Source organism: Pygocentrus nattereri, chromosome 6 (genome assembly GCF_015220715.1).
Source record: "Pygocentrus nattereri isolate fPygNat1 chromosome 6, fPygNat1.pri, whole genome shotgun sequence".
NCBI lineage: Eukaryota > Metazoa > Chordata > Actinopteri > Characiformes > Serrasalmidae > Pygocentrus > Pygocentrus nattereri.
In genome coordinates this window covers 18,382,647-18,405,900 of record NC_051216.1, presented here as the reverse complement: position 1 = coordinate 18,405,900, position 23,254 = coordinate 18,382,647, and the positions used below count along the sequence as shown (strand labels likewise).

At 39.4% G+C, this 23,254-nt stretch overlaps 2 protein-coding genes across 11 annotated transcripts in view; both read right to left on the bottom strand.

Moving 5' to 3' along the window:
• Positions 1-6,727, bottom strand: part of prkag3b (protein kinase, AMP-activated, gamma 3b non-catalytic subunit) — an 11,984-nt gene extending 5,257 nt beyond the window's left edge. The window contains exons 1-9 of one of the 9 annotated variants that reach the window (XR_001857595.2): positions 5,012-6,724; positions 4,163-4,205; positions 2,661-2,773; positions 1,674-1,755; positions 849-907; positions 679-724; positions 522-600; positions 299-425; positions 37-202 (exon numbers count right to left, since the gene is read on the bottom strand). Coding sequence is in view for 8 of the 9 variants with exons in the window: in XM_017691698.2 (XP_017547187.1) it covers positions 37-202; positions 299-425; positions 522-600; positions 679-724; positions 849-907; positions 1,674-1,755; positions 2,661-2,773; positions 4,163-4,205; positions 5,012-5,029 (733 nt within the window). In the remaining variant the exon portion in view is untranslated. Of the gene's footprint in view, positions 1-36; positions 203-298; positions 463-521; positions 601-678; positions 725-848; positions 908-1,673; positions 1,756-2,660; positions 2,827-4,162; positions 4,206-5,011 lie in introns of all 9 variants that reach the window. The other 8 variants (XM_017691698.2, XM_017691699.2, XM_017691703.2 and 5 more) reach the window with 8 other exon arrangements.
• A 113-nt stretch (positions 6,728-6,840) lies between these two features.
• On the bottom strand, positions 6,841-22,792 carry ttll4 (tubulin tyrosine ligase-like family, member 4). Of its 2 annotated transcripts, XM_017691697.2 has the most exons (20): positions 22,472-22,792; positions 22,342-22,380; positions 19,253-20,760; positions 17,596-17,681; positions 17,332-17,383; positions 15,992-16,110; positions 15,572-15,682; positions 15,314-15,390; positions 14,526-14,720; positions 14,345-14,427; positions 13,941-14,069; positions 13,730-13,852; positions 12,047-12,145; positions 10,601-10,735; positions 10,191-10,328; positions 9,539-9,635; positions 9,158-9,368; positions 8,656-8,726; positions 7,786-7,865; positions 6,841-7,702 (listed from the first exon to the last, which is right to left on the bottom strand). In XM_017691697.2, exons 3-20 carry the CDS (start codon positions 20,692-20,694, stop codon positions 7,504-7,506), a joined length of 3,447 nt encoding a protein of 1,148 aa, XP_017547186.1. In that variant the 5' UTR covers positions 20,695-20,760; positions 22,342-22,380; positions 22,472-22,792; the 3' UTR covers positions 6,841-7,503. The 2 variants fall into 2 exon arrangements, with proteins under 2 accessions (XP_017547186.1, XP_017547185.1); XM_017691696.2 differs by lacking the exon at positions 22,342-22,380.
• Between the last annotated feature and the right edge of the window lie 462 nt (positions 22,793-23,254).

Below are 23,254 nucleotides of genomic sequence, written 5' to 3'. Positions count from 1 at the left end.
AATCTGCCCTTTCTTGTCATCACAAGCAGAAAATACCCTGTTCATTTACAACGGGCAGGGCTGATACTCGTCGCTCAACAAATATTGATAATGCATCATAAACCGTGGCTGTCTCTTGGACTGTGGCGATTTTCTTGAAGGTTCCTATTTCAACCTCCTCAATTCTCTTCTGTAAGAATCGTGGCTTTGGGATCATGGAACCCTGTGAAATTTTAAAAAACATGATTCTTAAAGTCTACTGTGAGGAAGTGAAATATTTAATAGGATTTAAAGATGTATATTTTTAAAAACTTCTCACAAAGATGTGAAGGAATTTCAGGATGCGTTTGTGGGTCAATATGTGCAGAACATTCCCTGATTCTGGATCTATGACAGGCAGCCTGTGAATCTTGTTCTTCAGTAAGGAGTAAATGGCATCAAAGAGGCTGATGATGGAAAACAACTCTGTCAACTCTCTGGGCACTGGAGAGAAAGAGAGAGAAAAAAGAAACAGAAGACTGTTGCAGAGGCACTAGTTTTACCTGGAGTCAGGGGTGATGCTGATCAGAGAAGTGATGGAATATTGAAGGTAGACCTCTGGAACAGGAGAGAAGACAGGAGCTGTAAAAAAAAAAAAAAAAAAAAAAACTACAAGCCTGATATGAAACGGGTAACTGAATATTAACTATACACAATCACCTCTCCAGGTTTCAATCTTGTGCTCTTCCAACTCATAGATCTGAACCTAAAACAGCAACGGAAAAGCAGAACACATTAATGGAAGGGCTTAAACCTTGGTTTTGTACATAGATTTACCAAAACAAGGATATTTAACTTGAAAAATAATTTGTTTCACCTGAAATACTTACCATGGGTGATTTGTAATATCGGTGGAGAATGTTAATAAAGTCTGTTATAGTAAGCATTCCTGGAAAGATATAGGTACAGTAGAGATACACATTTACAAGGCGGTTTCACTAAATCACCTGATATTACATATTTCTCCCACAAAAATGTGGCATTCTGGCTTAAGTTTAATGCAACCACTTGCATTACTGTAAAGTCATGTAAACTCATATGTTACTGTTCACACAACGAAAGCTTCTCACACCTCAAGATCCTTTTTAGAAGGATCAGTTACCTAGTGTAGTTGGGTGACTATTAATACCCTGGGGAGGATCTGGAGATTAGATCACCCTCCTGCCATTTCTAGAACACTGAGAACTAGAACATGTCTTAAAACTTTGGGACCAGATGAATTGTTTAATAGAAAATACTTTAAAAAGTGCTGAGCTGGGACCTCTACTTAGGTATAATGAAGAAATAATAATAGTGAGAAAAGTCCAGCATTAAATAAATATATGATGATGAAAACTGACCCCTTTCTTACAGCCTGTTTCATGTTTATGTCACATGGATGTGGTTTTTCAAGAACTTTACTATGCATTCAGATGAATAATGAAAAGGATAAAAAACAACATATTTGCAATAGATTAAAACAATTTAACCAATACATTTTTGAAAGAATTTCAGCTTAAACTCTGCATCATTCAGCTTGACTAACACTTCCCGCAGTGCTCAATATACATTTGCAAGTTACGGTGATTTACTCGGTCAGTAATCTGATTCACGTTCATAAATGACTAACCTTTAAAGGTTAAAGTGCATGGCAGTGAGTGCTCAGGTCCACTTACCTACAAAGCACTTTTGCCTGTTGTCCCATAAAGGTGCAGCTCTGACTCCATTAGCAACTAAGGCGAAGAACGCCTTTTTCACCTACAGTGAACAAACACAAAATGCACATAACTAAAAGCTCACACTTAGCTTACACGCTAAGAAGTGAAACCTGAGCTCCACTGCTAATATACAGTACCAGTCAAAAGTCTGAGTACACCTGACTGCATATGTTTCTCAAACTTATAAAGACATTCTGATCTAAAGGCTTATGCTTAAATTCCTAAAATCTATTTATATATATATATATATATATATATATATATATATATATATATATATATATATATACACACACACATACACACACACACACGCACACAGGGTGGGCCATTTATATGGATACACCCAAATAAAATGGGAATGGTTGGTGATATTAACTTCCTGTTTGTGGCACATTAGTATATGGGAGGGGGGAAACTTTTCAAGATGGTGGCCATTTTGAAGTCGACCATTTTGGATCCAACTTTAGTTTTTTCAATGGGAAGAGGGTCATGTGACATCAAACTTATTGAGAATTTCACAAGAAAAACAATGGTGTTGGGCCGTTCAATTGGCCCACCGCGACCAATCCACTTTGGAAGCTGGCACATTCCCTGAGTTTTTCCAGCAAGATGGTGCACCACCACATTATGGGTGTCAGGTCCGAGCATTCCTAGATGAACAGTTTCCTGGAAAGTGGATTGGTCATCGTGGGCCAGTTGAATGACCTACCTTCCTGCAGAACCTAGTTCCAACCACAATTCGCCACACCTGCTCCAGTTAATGACGCCCCCCCCAAAGTCTTGATTGGCTGGATAAGATGCATTAGAGTTAAGTAAGGCAAGGTAAGTAAGTTAAGGATGAGTCAGCTTATTGGATACAAGCTGGAACTAAACTCTGCAGGAAGACTCAAGGTTGGAGACCATTGCTCTAGAACATCCATAAAGAGTTTTTTTTTAGGTCACCTGCAGTGTTGTATCAAAAATGAGCAGTTTGGAGCTGGTTGGAATGGCGTCATAACAGCAGTGGTTCATGAAGAACTTGGTGTAGACGTCTTCATCAGGATCTCGAGCAGGTTCTGTAGAAGAAGGCAGCGGAGGAGAACCCTGCTGCAGGTCGGTCAGTCTGACTCTGCAGTCAGTACAGGCACAGACTGCAGTAGGGGCTATTACATAATCAGGTTTTACACTTTTTAGCAGCATTATCATAACTTGAAAATTGATTTCCCGTTTTCGATAATAAACAGTATTCCGCAAAAGTCAGAGAACGGCCTTCATTTATTAAATTTCCAGTCAGCATTTCAGCTTTGGCTTCATGGCTTTAGTGTTTCAAAGAAAAAAAACTCTGCAGGGATGCTTTTCCACACTTCCAAAGTTCAGGCTTAGACGCTGCTTCTCACAATCCAAACACTTGTTAATATCTGGACTCTGGGGTGGTTGGTCTGTAGTTCTAAGTACATCAGAAGCTTCTTTGTTTGATTTGTGGATTTTCTTCTTTTATGTCTTTTTTTTAAACAGATTCTTGACCGCTACACATCCTTTCAGACCCACAGTACTGTGTCTTCGCATAGTGGAAGGTGTCAGGGTTTTTGAAGAAATATGTCCTTAAATCACTGTTTAATAAAAATTTTGTAATTATCTTTAATAATTTCCAAGTAATAAGGGTTCCTAAGGAAGCTAGAAAAAACAGTTCTATTGGTAACCAAGGTGATTTCAGGAAGTATTAAAATAGGTGGAGCGATGATCTCACCCCCAGGGGTGGGGGGGTGATAACCTCGCCCAAGAGTGGTGTAAAGTGGATGCTTTTTGGCGCTTTGTCGTCACATTGGAACTAATAAATGAAGAAGACCTTTTCTTCCTTCGAACCGAACCTGCGGCTGACGTTTGGTTTTTCATCTGACTTTGACTTTTTTGCAAAGATTGATTCTTCACTTTTCTTCAACTTTTACAAGAATGCTTTTTCAATTCTTTTAATTTGCTACTCATCTTTACATTAGAAAACAGATTAGATTAAGACTAAAACTTTGATGTAACTTAAATTAATTAGTAACGTTTTTCCACATCGTCGGGGACTTCGGAGTGGAGGACGGGGGGGGGTCTGGGACCCGACAAAGGACTGACAAAAGTGTGGATTTTTCAGATCTCAAGCAAGAGTGGAGCTTGATTTTCTCCTCTCTCTCTCAAAGATGAACGCTTGTAGTAAAGTTTATCTGATGGTGACCGTTATGGTGGTCTTCCACACATATTCCACTTGTGCTTATTTTTAGTTGACTTTCCCCATGCTTTGGGTTATTTTATAAAATCAAATTAAATATATCTTTCATTAGAAATACATCCTGAAAATATAATAACAATTTAATTACATTCAACAACAACTTAGACAACTCTCTGACTTTTGCACCATGCTGTATGACGTTTTGTTAACTTTAGAAATAGAAAAGAAGAACATGATCACAATCAGTAGATACCTGTCCTCCTCATTGTAAGCCCCTCATCTTCCGTGAAGGGAATCTGGGAGATGTTAAAGAACAAATTTTATATTTTATAAAAATAAAAAAAAATTATATATATATATATATATATATATATATATATATATATATATATATATATATATATATATATTTAATACTGTTACACTAAAAAGGTGGGGAAACAAAAGTAAGCCTCACTGCAAGCTCATATCTATCACTGAACTATCACACGATTACAGCAACATATTGTATCCCTGTTGCCCTCAGAGAGCAATAAGGTAAATCCACTCAACTATCTACTATATCTATTTCTTAGCGTTTACTTGTGTGTGTTTAAAAAGTAAACAGTTGAAGTATGCACACTGGGTCACTTCAGAATGTGTCATTTTATCCAAACATTTACTGTGTCTGGTGGAGCAAAGTATAATATATAGTGAGATCACAATCTCACTGGCCAAGATTAAGCAAAACACACTGCTGGGCACATCTGATGTACATGATATCTGCAAAGCCACAATGACAACATATTAGTCTTTAATTGTACACACAAAATGTAACTTCTTTGTAGTGTCCCTCTATGACCATGAACTTGGCCCTCTCACAGGGTTTTGGCGAAGAGTGTTTACCAACAAACAAACCAAATTTGAACTGAATGCCTTAGTCGCATCACACTCCTGCATTTCCCATACATGTTCTCTACCACAGTACATATCAATTTCAAGCCGATACTGACAGCATCCTTGAAGGTGTCAGTAGACAAATCTTGGGCCAAACTACTGCACCTGTTGCTTGAATAAGTTTATCTTGCTCTCTCGCTCATGCAGATTTTGCTCAGTGTCTTACCTCAGGGACAGGGTCCATGTCTCTGGTTAGGGTCTCAGAGGTGAGGCTGAGAGTGTGGGTCAGTGGAAGTCTTTACTGACTATACTGCTGTGTAATAACCATGCTCCAACTCTGCTCTAGTCCCCCAGAGCCTAGAGTACCGTTGCAGGGTCTAAATCAGGAGATGGCATCAGGCATGCAGAGGGGCTAACCAGGCTGGTGGGGGAGGGGAATTGCAGATTAGAGGCTGTGTGTATACAGCAAACCGGGTGGGCTACAGTGCTCAAATTACCAGTCAGGACCTGGTATAATAACTTTGGCTGGGAAAGAGATGTTACAGACCATGTCATACCATACTGAAGAGTGTGCAATCAAAAAGGGCCAAACTTGCACCACAACATCCAAAACAGAATGGGGCATATAGTATTTACGTTATGATTTGAGCCATCTTGAACACTCATTTAACCTGATCTTTGCCAAGATGGCACTGATGTTTAAGACTATTAAATTCATTTATAGCTTATGTCATGGGGGGTCATAAACATGGCCCAGATGATCTCATCGGCTGCCCACTGCCCTGCTTGGAGGACCTGTTCAGCTCCTGCTGCCTCAGCAGGGCAGCCAACATCCTGAAAGACACATTTCACCCAGGACATCATCTGTCTGACCTGCTGCCCTCTGGTAAACATTTTAGGTCTATCCCATCCCGGACAAGCAGACTTAAAAACCCCTTTTACCCCAGAGCCATACGGGAACTGAACACTTCCAAACACGCACACCGACAAGGACTTTCTATAGAACACAGAACACCACTACAACTCTTTACAGGCACTGACTTCAGAGAACACTTTACACTGTTCCACTCTGAACTGAACCTCTGTTCTATTTATCATTCATTTGTTCTCGAGTGTGCAATGTATAACCTATATTCTTTCTGTGCAATAATTCTTACTGTGTGCAATATCATATGACTCTATAAGCTATCCAAGGAAGGTGCAATAACTGCAACCTCACTTGTCTATTGAGAATATAGTTTTATAGACCTTTTTTCTTTATATTTAAGATTTTTTAAATGCTTTTTCCCCCCTTAAAAACTGCACTTCATATATTTTAGCCTTATGTTTAATTGTTTTGCATGTAGAAAGTGCTGTTGGACTGCTGATCAATTTTGGTGTACACTGTGCAATGACAAAGGCATCTTATGTAAACTAGGTAATTTAAAAGTGCTGGTATTTGTCCTACTGAGACTTTACAAATGGCATAGGGAAACTTTGATATTCAGTTTTGTTCTCTACATTCTTCCCTTGTAAGATTTCTTACTCAGCAGCTGGTAGCAGGGAATTTCAGCATGCCAATATAGAAGTGGCTATTTTTACCTCCTGTATCCTGATGGGTTGTGTGGCTTTATGCTTCTGGCATTCAGCTCTTTCAGCATGACTGGGCACTGACGAGGTTTCTCAGACTGAAAAAAAACCCTGTGTGAAGCATTAAGAACTGAATTGCAGAATTGGACCGATACCTACTCACTGATAAGTACAATAAGTGGCAAGTAAAGCTCCAAGTGTTAGTAGCTAAAGCTCAACATCCCTTGAGAGACCTTACTGTTATGGCCACCAAGCCAAAATACTGACCTGACAGTATTCCAAGAACTGGTCATAGCAGCTGCTACATAAACAGAAAAACAACCACCAACACAACAGAGACTAAGTTTCTGTAAACAGACTCTCACGTCAGGCACAAATAATTACAAATCCCTCTAGTACATCACATTCTTGAAACAGCATTACTGTATAAAATCAAGTTGGTGACAAAAAAAAAAAAAAAAAAAAAAAAAAACCCAAACAGTCAAATTATTTTCAAATATTTTTAATGTGAAAATTCTAAAACCTGAACAGTTAGTTTCTTTTTTTGGAAAAGGCTGATAATGATACATTTCTTTAGATTTTTGACCATTATTTTTATTATTATTATTATTACTACTACTACTACTACTACTACAACAACAACAACAACAACTACTACTGATGAAACTACTCAAATTCAGTTGCCAGTTGAGAGTAGTACTGACCCCAACAAAGGGCTGACCTAAAATGTAAACAAACCAGAAAAGGAATCTCATTGGCTCATGCTCACAGGCATGACTCCAGATTAGCTCCTCCCAAAAGAAGCAGAGGTTGCATATACAAACACAGTATATAAATATATTTCTGTGCTTTCAAGAACTCTACAAGGCTTTCCTTAAAACGCACATTAGTTGAGAAAACATTTTCGTAATTAAAACGGTCATAAGTTTGACCATTAAAGTCTCCTACACTTCCACTTCAGATTTCTCTCATCCATTACCCAAGCCCGAACCCCACTTCCTGAGGGGGTAAAATTATACAGCTGAACACACTAACAACAGAACATGAGAAAATAAGTGTTTATCCAGCAACTATATATCTGAGTGTATGTAAGTTTGTGTGTGGTTGGAAGCCCTGGATGTCAGCTGTTCTGAGACCACATGGCTAATCTCACAGGCAACTCTGATGAAGCTGGCTGTCACTGGCCAGGCTAGGGCTGGGGCTTGGGCTTAATGAACCCAGCAGGCGCATATCTGGAAGACTGGAAGTGACTGAATGAACCTCATGATCAGACCAGCCATCATCATCATCATCATCATCATCATCGTCATCGTCCAGCATGGACCTCAAACTCTGACTCGCCAGAACACTGCAGGAGACAAGGCAGTAAAATAAAAACATACAACCCGAAAAAGGTATAAGATGAATGGATGTGTATGTGTGTTTTTATACCTTGATTTTGTTTGCTCTGTTTTCAATGATGTGGCATTGTGGATATCAGAGCGGTATCCATGGTAGGACTTCGAAGACCACTGGGGTCAGAAACATAAGTCATTCAAATTGATCAAAAAATATGCCATTGCATTAAACTTTTTTTTAAACAAGGTGACAGGCCTGTTGTACACAATTCCCATGCAATTCAAAGCAGATGTATACACACACACACACACACACACACACACACACACACACTTTCTAAGCCGCTTATCCTTCGGCGTAGCGGGGGAGGGGGGGTGGTAGGAACTTTCAAATACAACTCATCATAATACTATACTCAATCTATAATATACTCAAAAAAAATTTGCTCTTTTAGTATTTGTCCAGCATGGTCCTGAAATATGTACAACCCCCCCCCCGTTTTGGCAGTCATGGGCTGAAGGTTAGGGAACCAGCCTTGTGACCAGAAGGTCGCCGGTTCGATCCCCAGAGCCGACAGCACATGACTGAGGTGTCCTTGAGCAAGACACCTAACCCTCAACTGCTCCCCGGGCGCTGTGGGCTGCCCACTGCTCTGGGCAAGTGTGCTCACTGCCCCCTAGTGTGTGTGTGTGCTCACTAGAGTGCATGTGGTGTTTCACTTAACAGATGGATTAAATGCGGAGATGAAATTTCCCCCGTTGTGGGACTAAAAAAGGGTCACTTCATTTAATAAAACTTAATCTCATTATTTCCATGATGTCACCCAACATGTTAATACATTGTACCCCGTGCAAATCTTACAAAACCAAAAGATTCCATTCTATTCCACTTCAGCTTGTTTCGTGTCCAAACAATGCATGAGCCTATGCAATTGAGACTACTGTCTGATATAGTAATACTTACATGATGTGCAGAGTCAGCAAGGTTCCCCAAGTGTACTTTTTTCTGACACAGACTCCTCAGCTGTTCAATACCTAGACATCAATACCAGCACACATCATTAACAGCAAATCATAACCAAACCTCACACACAGCACCAAATTCTTAAGGCATTTAAGTATTGTGTGGTAGATATAATACAAAATACCAGCACACACACACACACACACACACACACACACACACATATTAGGGGCCTACTCTACACATCAGCAGGAAAACACTGGCAGCAGACAGAATATATACAATACTATTCAAGATATTTTTGTCCACACTAAGAGGCTATCAAATGATAAACAATATACTACTCCATTTTAAATAGTTTCTTAAAATGTTATCTGCCTTGAGATTTCCTCACTTTTCAAATACAAGGTATTCTGGATGTTAATTTTATTGTAATGTCATCTACAGCTCTGTTCATCATTCTGGACATATAAACAACTTGTATAAACAACCGAATACACACCTTTGCTCCGGTTCTGGTAGTATTTCTGCTCCCACTGATTGAGGAGGATATTGAGGTAGCGTGGGTGTTCAAAGAAGCGTAGGTAGCGGGAGGAGGCAGGGGAAGGAAAAACACGCTCAAACTCGCCCTGCCGGCTCAGCTCATCTTCACTCTCAGTCAAAACACGCACATCATCTGGGGTCAGCACGTCCAGAACCGTTGAATAAAAATCCTAAAAACACAGTGAGGCATACCAGAGGCTAAAATATACACTTTACACTGAAAATATCTTCAGAACTAATCAGTGTGGTGTGATTGACACTGTGATACCAGAGTTATGCATCACTCACTCTGTAGCCCTAACTCTGAAAAGAATCTCTTGGTTTTAACATGTGCATGTACCTGGTCTCCAAAGCGCTGGGTAAGATAGAAGGCCCTCTTCACTTTCTCATCAGGAGACAAGTCTAATCTTGATTTCTCTCGCACTCCTCCGCACAAACTAAATAACACATTTCAAAGTCACCACATCAGCATCATCACAAATTAAAATTTCATACAAATCGTTCTGGAAAATCAGAAACAAGGCACATTGAGAGCAGAAAAGATTTTATAACAAGATTAGTTTCTGTTCATACAGCAACTGATTTCATTAAAAGATGTCCTGGGGGTTTAACGATACAAAAATATACTGAGACAGCGATATCAGTTGCATCTGTTCATTATGCCATTTAATGAAACTGCACTGACTGAATACCACTAACTCATACAGCATGGTCATGTTCATTAGAAGACAAACTTGAACATGATTTTTCATCATTTTTCTTGCTCTAAATACCATAAACATTGCACTGTGAACCCAATAATGTGAATTCAATCACATTCAATCATGTCTTGTTACACCCATAAGTAATTTAAACATAATTTTTTTGTTATAAACAAAAACAGACAAATCTAGGAGATAATGGTATGTTTCAGGTTGAAACAATGGTCTTGCTTTGGTTAAAATAATAAAAAAAAGGGTAAGCATATGCATGAATGTAATTCCAATTCTAACCTGCTGGTGGAGCTGCTGTCGCTGCTGCTGGGGGGGATGATGTCATCTTTGTGAGGCAGAACAAAGCCAGCCAGGTTCAGCACATCCCTGATCATCTGGCCCTTAATGCTCACATCCAGCGCACTATTGGAGTGGAGGCTATACAGACAGAAGGTTTGTTGGCTTGTTGATTCCAATGAGAAAACTATGAAGGTGCTGCATACAATGTTTCTAACACTGAAGTTCTACATTTTATTTGTGTACACTGGCAAAATACTAGCTTTATCTGCAGATATCCACTATCTGCCACAAAATATTTAACTAGTGCACCCAGCAGATCTTAAGATTGGACACTAGTCAATCCAGTGGTTCTTACTCTGTACAGCGAACAGCATGTTTCGTCAAAGCTGCACTATTGCATTGATCAGTACCTGGGTGAGATGTTGACCTCCAGAACCCAGGGCTTAAGGTTTTCATCCAGCATGATGTCAAAACCAAACAGCTCGTGACAGCTGTACGGGGAACGCACATGCATCTTTACCAGGGTGTTCACGTATGGGTCTGACCTGGTAGCGTAAAGAGAACAGATACAAAATCTGTTTAATTCAACACAGTACAGTATTTAACTAAAATACAACCGATCAGTCTGATCTAACTAGTTCAACTACAGCCAGGCAGAAGAGCACACCACAGTCATTAGGACACAATGACCTCTCACACATTCTGGGGCAGCTGCACATGAGCCTAAGGTCACCATGCAGAATGTCAGACATCTAAAGCTGGTCTAAAGCTCCCAACCAATGGCCTGTGGAGCAATGGTATTGTGTTCTCTGGTGCGCTAGTAAAATACTTCTGAGATGAGTTGGAGTAGGGTTTGTGATCCAAATCTAATCATTTAACATGAATACCTAATCTCTCTAATGCCCTTGTGGCTGAATGCTGTCAAATCCTCGCAGTAATTTTCCAGCATCTAGCGCAAAGCCATCACAATAGTAGTTGTTACTGCACCCCATGTCTTTTTTACTTTGATATTCCTTTTTGATTTCTGTAAAGCACGTTCAATTTGCTATATAAGTAAACCTGCTTGCAGCAAAGGGTGGCAAACCCTCTATTAATAGAAACACTGGTTGAGCAGATGTCTACAAACCTTTGGACATATACTTGCGCTGTTGCACATGGTTTGGTGACTTTTGCAAGCCACAAGGCTCTTAAAAATAGAAAATATCTGCAAGCCAGAAGGCTCTTGAAAATAGAAAATATTTTTCCCTTATCTGAGCTGGTGGATAGTAATTCGTTTTGTAATGACCAATCAAGTTTCCAGGTGTTTTTCCCCTATTCAAGTAATGGGGGAATACCCTTAAAGGAGATTATATTTAAAATGTGGGGGATTTTATGGGAAATATACAGTAAAATCCCCAGTCTTTATTATGTAACACAATATGTAGAATTTATATGGAGCAGGAGGGGGGGTTGGGGGGAGGGGGGGGGGACTTACCATGGCATCGTTAACACTTAACAAAACATTGTCAAGAAAATGACATACAGCCATAACAAAAAAAAAATATTAGTCACCAGTCACCGTCTCTGCGACCTCCCCATTTTAGCAAAATTACATAATCTGTGCAGTCATTTAACAATTGGTAAAGGCACAAAGTTCAGGGAAATAGTGGTTCCAAAATTCGCTGAATGCTGTTTCACTTATTCTAACAACCCTCACATAATAAAGTGTGAAATGTATGCCCTACCAGAATGCGTACTGTGGTGACTTGTTCCAGTTGCAGTTACAAAGACAAAGGCCAGAAATCCAATTAAGAATCTTGGTTAAAAGTTCAATAAAAAAAAACAAGACTACATAAACAGAGTGCAAACATACGTACGCAATAATAGTTTTAATGACCATGTCCTTAATCTTCTCCCAAATGAGAGTAGTGTTGATTCCTTTGGAACCCAGGTATTGCCACAGCGCCTTCAGTGCCCTGCAGACAACATTACACACACACACACACACACACACACACACACACACACACACCTTCAGCGCATGATTCCTTCATTGTTGTGAATGTTCATTGTTGATAAGTAGGTCTGCAACAAATGACTAATTTGATAGCTGAATTATACATCAATTACTGAAATTAATAATCGATTATTTGGATTAAGGATTACTAAATTACCAAATAATTTATGTCTCTATTATCTTTTAGCTGTTTTATGCATTTGCTAACCAACAACGAAGACAATAAAGATGAATAACTTCATCATATAACTAACTAAAAAATTCACAGTTCTAATGAACTTTCCTGCTAGTACAAAGGATAAATAAAACTCAATACTTTCTTCCTGTCAAAATTTAAAACCAAGAATGTGCAAAGTAGTAGTGATAAAATATAACAAGCTTTCTTTAATCCAGAAAAAAAAAAAAAGAATGTCCCACAGTGCTCAGCTGGGTTTAGGTCTAGAGACATACTTGGTCAGTCTATCACCAAAGACATCTTGGAGGTGTATGAGGGTCGTTATCGTGTTGGAAAACTGCCATGCTCTGCTTCAGAATGTCACAGTACATGTTGGAATTCATGCTTCCCTCAGTGAACTGCAGCACTCATGCAGCCCCAAACCATGATGCTACCACCACCATGCTTGACATATAGGCAAGAGACAGTTGTCTTGGTACTACTCACCAAGGCGCCTTGGTGAGTAGTACATACACCTCCAAGATGACAAATGCCTTGCTGAGGAAGCTGAAAGTAAAGGTGATAGACTGACCAAGTATGTCCCCAGACCTAAACCCAACTGAGCACCTGTGGGGCATCCTCAACCACCAGCTCTATGATGTCATCATAGAGGAGAGGAAGAGGATTCCAGTATTAACCTGCACAACTCTGTGGAATTTCATCCCCAAGAGGCATTAAGGCAGTGCTAGATAACAATGATGGTCACACAAAATATTGACAGTTTGAGCACAGTTTGGACATGTTCACTGTGAGGTGTACTCACTTGTGTTGCTAGCTATTTAAACATTACTGGCTGTGTGTCGAGTTATTTTCAGAGGACAATAAATCTATACTGTAATAAAAGCTGTACACTGCCTACTTTAAGTTTATATGCAAGTTTCATTTCTATAATGTTGTCCCATGAAAAGAAAAACGCGAATGACATCTCCAACTAATCGACTATTAAATTAGTTGCCAAAATGGGTCGTCAATTTTAGTCAAGTTGAATAAACGTTGTTCCCCTAGTTATAAGACTCATAATGTTTTATAATGTTAGATTTATAATGCACCTCTCCTGCTACACACAGACTGCCCATATATTAGTCAATACATTGTAAATTCAGGGTATTTCTTTGGAACGTTTTTCCATCACATAAATCATTTTTATCACCATCAATTAAATGAAACATTTGCAAATATAATTTGTAGCGCATTTTCACTGTATCACTTATATAGCTCAAGTGCAGCCTAGGATAGTGAAAGATGGTTCTATGATCAGGACAAAAAGCCTGGAAACAAAACACTGTCTTTATTTGGTTAAAAATAAATAAATAAATAAATAAAAATTACCATTTGTGACCCTGGCAGGCCTTATCATCGCTGTTGGTCTGATACTCAGAGTTCTTCTTGTTCACACTGTAGTTTGTCAAATGCATGAATTTGTTGCTAAGACTTTTCATTGAGGAAGAGTATCTGTTGTAGGGAAAAAAGAGCAAAACTCAAAAAGCAGTTCTGCAATATTCATTAAATTGTGTTGATTGATTTCACTTTGCTGACTCACTTGCAGCTTGCAAAACGGACAAGTCCATCATTGAAGATGTAAACACGGAGCGGGTCATAAGAGGTCACGTACACATAGATACGCAGATCAAACTTATTCCCACTGATGAGGTAAGGCTTGTGAAGGTATCTGCAGTACATTTGGCAGGAAAGAGGAAAGGAAATGAAAAGTTCAGTACGCATGGCAGTGCACAAAAAAAAAAAAAAAAAAAAAAAAAAAAAAAAAAAAATTGTCTTTCACCCTATGCTAACTACCCACTGAGCCAAATTTTCTCAAAGAACTTTGAATAAGAAATGAATCCTACTTCAATGGCTATTTCTAGACTTAACCCAAGCTAATTTAACAAAATTCTGTCAGATAACTTTGGGAGAACTAGTGTGAACTCATAAGCACTTAAAGCTCACTTTTGCACAAGGAGTGGTCTCTTGCGTGGCATTTGACTCCACTTGTGAATGACCTGAATGCCAATTCCTCGAGCTGATGCTGGCTGTGAATGAAGAAAACATAAAACAGCAATCCATCACTGGGAATATATAACACAAAGAATTTTAAAAACCTTCATGTTGACTATGACCCAAGCAATACCGGTTTGATGATCCATTTCTGCCGACTACCTCCATCCTCCCATGCTTTCTTCAGAAGCTTCATGTCCTGTGGGAGCACAAAGGAGCGTGGGAAGAAGCCAAACTCACGCTTGCCAAAGCGTGCCTGCATCTTGGACAGGTTCCGCCACAGACGGTCCTTCCGTCCAATCTGAAAGGACCCTGGGAAGTGGTTCAGCTGCCAGGAAGAAAACAGAAGGATTGTTACAGATGGATATCTACAACCAATAAAAAGGCATAGCTTTGGCTCTATATTCCACCAAACCAGATCTGAAATAAAACCAAGACTATATAAGTGTAGAGTCTGTTTTATTTGGGTCTATTTTATTATTTTCTTCTTAAAAATAAATAAATAAAATACATACATACATATACACACACACACACACACACATACACACACACACACACACACATATTTATATATAGAATCCACTCCATTTCAGAGGACCAAAAGTAATCAACGCTAAGAATTTTGTAAATACTGTGGGAAATCACACTGACATTCAGAACCTGCTGACATAAAGCTGACCTCATAGTCATTGCTTTATATCAATTTTTACATGTTGAACAGAATCAAAACAAGAAAAACTTTCACGTTACAATGACTTACTGTTTGAAATGGGAGTTCCAATCAAATAATGAATGGCTACATTTACACAAATGCAAATACCATTGTAAGAACTCATTGACATATATAAAATTTGTACATGATGCCTGTGGTATATGATGTGGTGTATGATGACCCAAGTTTGACTTTCGACCCTTTACCTTCTGGTACTCTCGTATGGCCTTGAACCCAGGTGACTTCATATGGTGGCCCCAGCAGCCCAGCCAGTCATGACTCTCTGGAACAAAAAGCAACTACGTGAAAGTCTCTCCAGTCTCAAAACAAAGAAAGAGAAGCTCAATCACGAATTGTAGAGGAGTAAGGGCGGCATGGTGTTCACAGTATATTGCTAAAGATATGCACGCAATGTCTGACAAACTAAATAGTGTCAATGAATAAAGAAACAAAAAAATGCTCACTCTTGGTGACTTTGAAGTGTGATCTAGCAATGGTGTGCTTGACTATGTTAGGTGTGACCGTACTCATCTTCCATTTCAGAAGCTTCCTCTGCTCCAAAGGCAGCAACTCCACTGCAGATCACAAAGCAATTATATCATATTTTAACAAACATTACAAAACCAGAAAGTGCTACAAAAGGTCTACATGCACAAATAAAAAAATCTAATGAACAATGTAGTGGTGAAGATCGATACAGACATGAATTCATAGGAAAAAATTAAAAAGCTATGTTTTTAATGCAGCATTTACATGGTTGCATTGAAAAAAGTAGGTCTGCGCTTCACAGAAGAAATGAAAGCAATGAAACGATATGGTTTGTTGTAAACCAGCTACTGTTAGAACATGAATGACTAAAGACTAAATCTGATGAATGTGCTGACCTCTTTCTTGGGAGGTACTGAAGTACAGTGTTGGAGGTATGAAGGGGAAAAGGCTGGGCACCAGTGCTGGCTTCACCACCTTCTCATCCTCCATCTCAGGGCTCAATGGTTCCTCAATACTATCGCATGTACAAAAATCCTTGTTATTACATAACAATCTTATTAAAACCTAAAAAATATGACTAAATTAAAAAAATCATATCAAACTCTTGTTACATATATACAAAGTTAAATTACAAAAGATCATTATTTATACAGACCATTAAACACAGAAGGAAAAACGGTCAAATAAAAAAAAAATTAATTGTAGAATCCAAAACATGATGAATCCAAAACCCTAAGCCAAGATCAAAACACATCCTACTCCTTCTCAGAAGACCTGAAATACGTATATCTCTCCAAAACCTATATCCTATAAATCACTAAACCATGATTAAAGAACAGTGGCTTTAGACACTATTGAGGTACATCACAGTAAATCAAGACTCAAAGACCCAGATGTCTCTCACAAGTGTAAGAAAAGTATTTAAAGAGAACCTAGTCAATTTACAGCAGAAAAAGTAGTTATAACTTACATGACAGTCATGTAGAAAGATGTCTATTCTGGTTCAGGTGTCAAAATGATGGTTAGCACTGACAGATTAGCTCAGACTCTCAATCCATACTGAAACTGGGCCTTTACTTTTGAGTAAAAGAAAAAAAAAAAAAAAGAGCCAAAAGCACTAACAAACACGTTCATCAGCTGGAATGTCCTCTCATTAGAATAACCACACAAGCTTCAGCACAATTCACCTACAAGCTCATTTTTCCACTACAGAGGGACAGTTCCACTTTTATCACTGATTCACAATTGGGAGACGTTTCTACTGACCCCTGTGTTTTTTTTAGCTTTTCATGCACAGCAACCACCAGAACAACAACAAAAAGAGAAATACTCCTCTGTGACATTACCATACTTATGTCAGGTGATCACCAGAGAAGCATGGCAAAGGTATGAATGACTGTCAATCAACTTTAAACTACTGAGCAAACTTTAAATGCTCTCAAATGAGAAAATCTCTTTATTGTTGTACATAATACACCTCAAATATGAACATCTGGCAGCCCACCAAACACTGATATAACAGTGGGATTAAAAAAGAAGAAAAAGGGAAAAAAAACCTAAACAAACCAAACAACACATGAAATGTGACCCAGATCTAAGTTGCCTTGTATTGGATATGCATGGAATAAATGCCATGTGTAAAAAAAAAAAATCATGTGCAAATATAGCACATCAGAACAAGCAAAATACCTCTTTTGGGCACTTGTATTGGAAATAATAAATACAAACAAATTACTTTGATGAGGTCGCCATAGAGGTTGCTGAGGAGGCATCACAATCTGATCCTTCTGTGAAAAGAATAAATGTTATGTGAAAGAAATTACAATTTTCTTTTACAGAACACACTGTAGAACACAGCAGATCCTTTAACACTGAAAACAATGTGGCATGACTGATCATTATCTGGACAATAAACAGAGGGCTAAATGAGTAGTGTGGGCTCATACTACAGGTTCAGGTTTAGCGTAGAAAACAGGAAGGTAAGAGGAAAGGTAGTTACCATTGTCATTCCCACTGCAGTCATTCTCCAGCTCATCCGGAAGCTCCTCCTCCTCTCCGTCCTGTAGCATAGCAACATTCTCAAGTCTAAGAGACAATAAGACAACACTATTACTATTATTATTCAACTTCTCATAGAAGTCAATGCGACAACAGAAGCAAAATTGGTTGAAGTTTTAATACATTTAGAAAGGTCTTCATGTTACATGAAAGGGGATTTCTACTGATTTTTCTAAATTTCATGTGATAAACGCTATCCTAGAGAAACCCAAGATCCAGAATTGCGACAATGATGGTGATCAGAACCAGACATCAGAATTGTTTAATGCCTATAGAAGCTATATCAGACATGAAGTGGTTCTAAATATGTTCCCTAATATCTGAGACATTTACAGTTTTTTTTCTATATTTAACAACACTATTTTACTACTATTTATTTGTTTGTTCGTTTGACTGTCACAGCATATTTCTGATACTCAAGGTGGCTTCACAGAGAAGTTAAGAGAATAGAAAAAAGATAAAGGAAGTAGCATAAAGTTGAGTGAAGAGCTAGGTGTTTAATGGGGATTTGAATGATGTAATAGAAAAACAGTCACAGAGTTCTGAACACAATCTACATGGAATAATCAACACTATAAAACAATAGTTGTTTATGTTTTAAACATTGTGACTTCTGGTTCCTATCACCACAATTACAAAAACTGGCAGAATTGCACCTTAAAAATGATGTAATGCAAATAAAATTCTAACATGTCAAATATCCTTAACAGCCACCCCAACACATCATAAAATGTACAGCCTGCTCATCCCTTTGAAAGATTACACACACAAAAATGGCAAAAACAAACACGTAGATCTATCAAATGGTGTTTTTCTACTGAGCAGTACACATAACAAAACAGTAAAAAATAGGTGCAGTTTCTGTGCTCACAAGATTTCTTGCATAAAGTTAACATTAACAGCAAATACAAACAGCAGCAGCAATAATGGAAGAGCTACAAGTTCTGATATAGTATTTACGATGCATTCAGTTTAATGTCACACCCACACCCAGACCCACACCCAGACCCACACCCAGACCCACACCCAGACCCACAGCAATTCTTGCTACTGTGTTTTTTTTTTGTTTTTTTTTTAATGGTGGTCTTCTGATAGAGTGCTGACCTCAAAAACATATACGTTGATGTTTCTGTACTAAACAATTAAAAGAGACTTTTTCAAACACCTCTGTGTTCAAAGAAATTTAGAAAGAAATGGCTGAACACGGCAGTAGGAGGGTGAGGCTGCAGTGTCAAAGAACAGTTAGAAAGCTGAAAGAATCAGAGGACATGAACCAAAGAATTGACCATGACCAAAAAACTCTCCGGGAGAGACTGGCAAGCTGATCTGTTCGAACTAATGTTTCAAATAGATCACATTTAAAAGACAATGTGAACAGCCAAACAAAAAATTGGATTGGGGAGAAAGTGAGATTTCGGCAACTTTTATACGCTGTGCAAACGTAGCCTTAGTACCCAATCGAGAGGGGTAATAAAATTCAGAATTGGTACTTAGGGTAATTACAGGAAAATGTGTGATTGTGGATTTTTAGTCGTACTGTACTGTACTGCCCGGCAGAAAAACACCAAAATTCATATCATCTTATGGTCAATACTCACCCCTTGACCATAGGCTCGCCCTCTTCATCCAGTGTCATAGGATAAAGGCTTGAGATCTCTTCTGAGGTGTGCCCATGCCCTTTCATTGTAAGATGTATGGCAGATATCTGGTTTGTTACGGAGTAAACTGTGGGAGACTGAGGGGAGGCCATTTTTTTGTGGCTGACCTCCTCTGGAATGGCACAAGTACTACCCTGAGTCATACCATCAGTGGAATTTGTGGGGTACTTCTCATCCTTTGCATCAAGGCAATGGGAACTAGAGGTCTCCATATCCATAAAAGGCTCCCTGTTACCATTAATAAGGCAAATTCTTGAGGCTTTTGTTGAGGAAGTGGCACCTGTCATCGCTCCTGTCTTTACTACTCTCATACTACATTGAGAATTAACACTGGTCCTCAGTGGTCCACTAAGACCATTTACTTTTCCGGTTTGTGCATGTGCCATGCTTTTGGTGAGCTTCTGTACAGCTGCTGTGAACTCTACCTCAGAGCTAATTTTTTTCACTCTTTGAGGTGCTTCACTGATGCCATGCTCTGCACTGCAGTCAACAATACACTCATTCTCCTTGGTGTCTTCAGTCACAGTTTTCTCATACTGAGGCCAGTCCTGTACCCCCAAGACACTGTTCAGAGGCATATCTTTACAACTGTGCTCCAAAGGCACAGATGTTTGGGTGGGTTTTATTGTGTCGGCTTTGCCATCTCCATTGACACCACCATTACAATAAGCAGCAGACAGTACTGTGCTGGGCTTGTCACACATTTCTAGTCTAGCATTTATAGGCACTTTGGTGGTAGTGGGTGGCATTACCCCTTTGCTGTTGCTTTTGAGCTTACTGCTTGTCCATGGGTAAGACTGGTTTGTTGGCATTGTTTTCTCAACTCTCACTGATGCTCTTTGAGAGGAAGTCTTGGGTGGGGAGGGACAGGAGGGACAAACTGAGACCTGATGTGAAAAAGCCCTTTTCCCTAAAAGTCTTGACTTTAACCTGAGTTGGCCCAGCTGCCAGTGTGGCTGATAGCTGTGGACAGTTGGCTCAAGATGACAGGGGCTATGGCATCCAGAACAGGGACTACTGATATGAAGTAAACACTTTGAGACAGCACTGGCTGTTCTTGTACCACCGCTAGCACCGTTAGAAGAATGAGCACCTACACTTCGAGCACGCTCAGCACTTGTTACAGTAGTAGCAGATGCAGGCACAGATGGATAGGCACACTGTGAGGAGATCCCTGAGAAATGACTAGGCCGGTCAAGCACCACTGTCACATTAGGCTGAGATACTGTGTCACCAAGGGAAGAAGGATGATGTGCTCTCCTCTCAATGAGACTGGAAGACCCATGAGTGTTGGAGGAATGTACAATTGCAGACTTGGTTCGAACAACGAGGGCTGGCTGTGGAACCCCACTTCTCAAGTCTTCATATCCATTAGAGGCCATGAAATGCCATCTTATACTTCCCTGGCATGGATGTTAATACTCATATAAATGAAGAGTCAAAAGTACCTGTAAAGCAGAAAAAAGTAAATGTAAAATCACAATGGTTTATCATATTAAACATTTAAAATGTGTGAAGAAACCTACATAGTTACACCAGGTCTGAGCAACCTAGGGCTGGGCAACATGATAACATCATTAATGTCATGAATTACATGACAATTAGCTATTCTGAGCACATCCTAGATATCGTCAGTACTGAAAAACACTTAACTCACTGGAATGTTTGATTACAAAGAGAGCACTGGATTTAGTACAGCACAGTCTGGGAAAAGCTGTGTGCTCATAGCTTTTGATGCACAATATACACATTTTATCATGATAGTTTGGGTTATGTGTTCCCTGGCAATTAATCACTTTATGCTTAGAAGACTTAGCGTGAAGGCAGGCTGGCTGTGTTTATGCATAAGAGCACGAAGCTTTTAATGAAGCACAGTGAATGCGAGTGTCATGCATATAAACACCAAACACGCATTACATTATGACCTTGTCCTTGTTTCTATGCTCAATGTCCATTTTATCAGCTCCACTTTGTAGTTCTACAATTACAGACTGTAGTCCATGTGTTTCTGCATACTTTGTTAGGCCCTTTTTACCCTGTTCTTCAGTGGTCAGGACCCCCATGAACCCTCACAGAGCAGGTACTATTTGGGTGGTGGGTCATTCTCAGCCCTGCAGTAACACTGACGTGGTGGTAGTGTGTTAGTGTGTGTTGCCCTGGTCTCAGTGGATCAGACAAAGCAGTGCTGCTGGAGTTTTTAAACACTGCGATTTGTGTGTGTGTGTGTGTGTGTGTGAGTGAGTGAGAGAGAGAGAGAGAGAGAGAGAGAGAGAGAGAGAGAGAGAGAGAGAGAGAGAGAGAGAGAGAAATCGCAGTTTTTAAAAACTCTCTCTCACACACACAAATATATGTGTGTGTATGTATAGAGAGAGGGAGAGAGAGAGACATGCCGTGATATTTAAGCCGCCCCTAACATAACCTTAATATAGGATTTCATTTCGGCTTCTTTGTCAAATCGGTCATACAATTTAATGGCTGTACTTGATACAGTCAATGAGTCAAATCATCTACTGTTGTAGAATATTCAGGGGAAAATGTGAAAAACGAAACGAAATGAAAAAGGAAAGCTTTCTCCAGGCGTATTTCGGAATACAGATAGCTAACGTTACTGGACTGGTTTGTACGTTACTTAGCAAAAAGTAAGCATTTCAGCAAGACTTGACCACTACCGCTCGCATTTTCCACTTTTGTAAATGACTAAAGTTAAGGTCTACAAACTGGCCACCCACAACCTGAGTTAGCGTGTCAGCAGTTTACCGGCCATGTGGTGCGAACAGAGGCTCTGACTTAGCTTAGCTGTGTTAGCTAAAGCTTGTTTCTCAGTAACCATCAGCTACCCATAATAGCTAAACAACCTAGCGGGCTAGCTATAAAAAGCAGCTGGAAAAGAGAAGCCAACAAGCTTCGGAAAAAACACAGTAACGATAACAGCAAGCAGCTTTTTGTTAAGCAGCTTGAAAATGTGTTGAGCAAAAATGACAACATTTTGTTGCAGTTAGCTATGTAAGTAAGCTAGCTAGCTAGCTTACCCAGCTACCACCTGGCTCTCACCAACAGGCCCTGTAAAGCTAAAACAGAAAACGTAGGTCTGTAAAACATTCACCAGCGCTAAAACCAAGGCTCCTGTTAGGCATCGGCCACTTGAGCAAGACTTCTTACCTGAGCAAAAACCAAGTAGCCAACCTCTCCGCCTGCATCACGCAGCGGCAGCTCAGCGCAGCGTACCGGCTCTTGCAGCCGAGTCCGGTTCAGAAACCCGCTTCGAGCTGTTTTTCCCTTTTTCTCTGCCGCGGCTTCTGTCCGCCTCCTAGCAACCGCTCACTGAAACACGGGCAGGTCAGCGAGCACAACAGCTACTGTAAAATTAGACAGTCTGTTGTAGGACACACAGAGTAGTCACTATGAGGCTGCAAGCATATTCAATTACATCCTATGTCCACAACTTTCCAGACACCATTCTTACTGAGCTGCACTGAGGTGCACCTACTGCTGACATAGCTTGTCCACTAAAAAATGAACCAACAGGGCTGTTGTGGTGTCTTGAAGTGACATTTTTAATTTACAAACATGAATAAAAGTGCATTTTCCTTACTGAAAACTGTTTATGTTGAGCCAAAGAGAATTTATTTCAATTAAACTGATCTAAACTGCACTGAAACGTTTCAATGTTGCCCCATCAACGATTTAATTTTATGTAGAAGTGACAGCCCTTGTACACACCCAAAATGATAGTTCTTCAACGGTTCTTTAGTAAAGAAAATGGCTCTGTATTAAACCATGAACAGTCAAAGAACCCTTTGCATGATTAAAAGGTTCTTTGCGTCATGAAAACGTTCTTTATATTGATGGAGAATGTGCTGTAGATGGTTTTATGTAGAAGGCTTGTTACAATAGAGGAGTCCCCTTTGATGCCTTATAGAACCTTTTCAAAAAGGGTCTGTA

What these genes read in the sequence shown, in the direction of transcription:
- ttll4 (XM_017691697.2), bottom strand. Translation starts at nt 20,694, where the DNA reads ATGGCCTCTAATGGATATGAAGACTTGAGAAGTGGGGTTCCACAGCCA. An exon ending in CTGCAGTGGGAATGACAATG is followed by an intron (nt 17,384 to 17,595) that starts GTAACTACCTTT and finishes TTCTTTTCACAG; the next exon opens with AAGGATCAGATTGTGATGCC. An exon ending in ACACTTCAAAGTCACCAAGA is followed by an intron (nt 15,391 to 15,571) that starts GTGAGCATTTTT and finishes TTTTTGTTCCAG; the next exon opens with AGAGTCATGACTGGCTGGGC.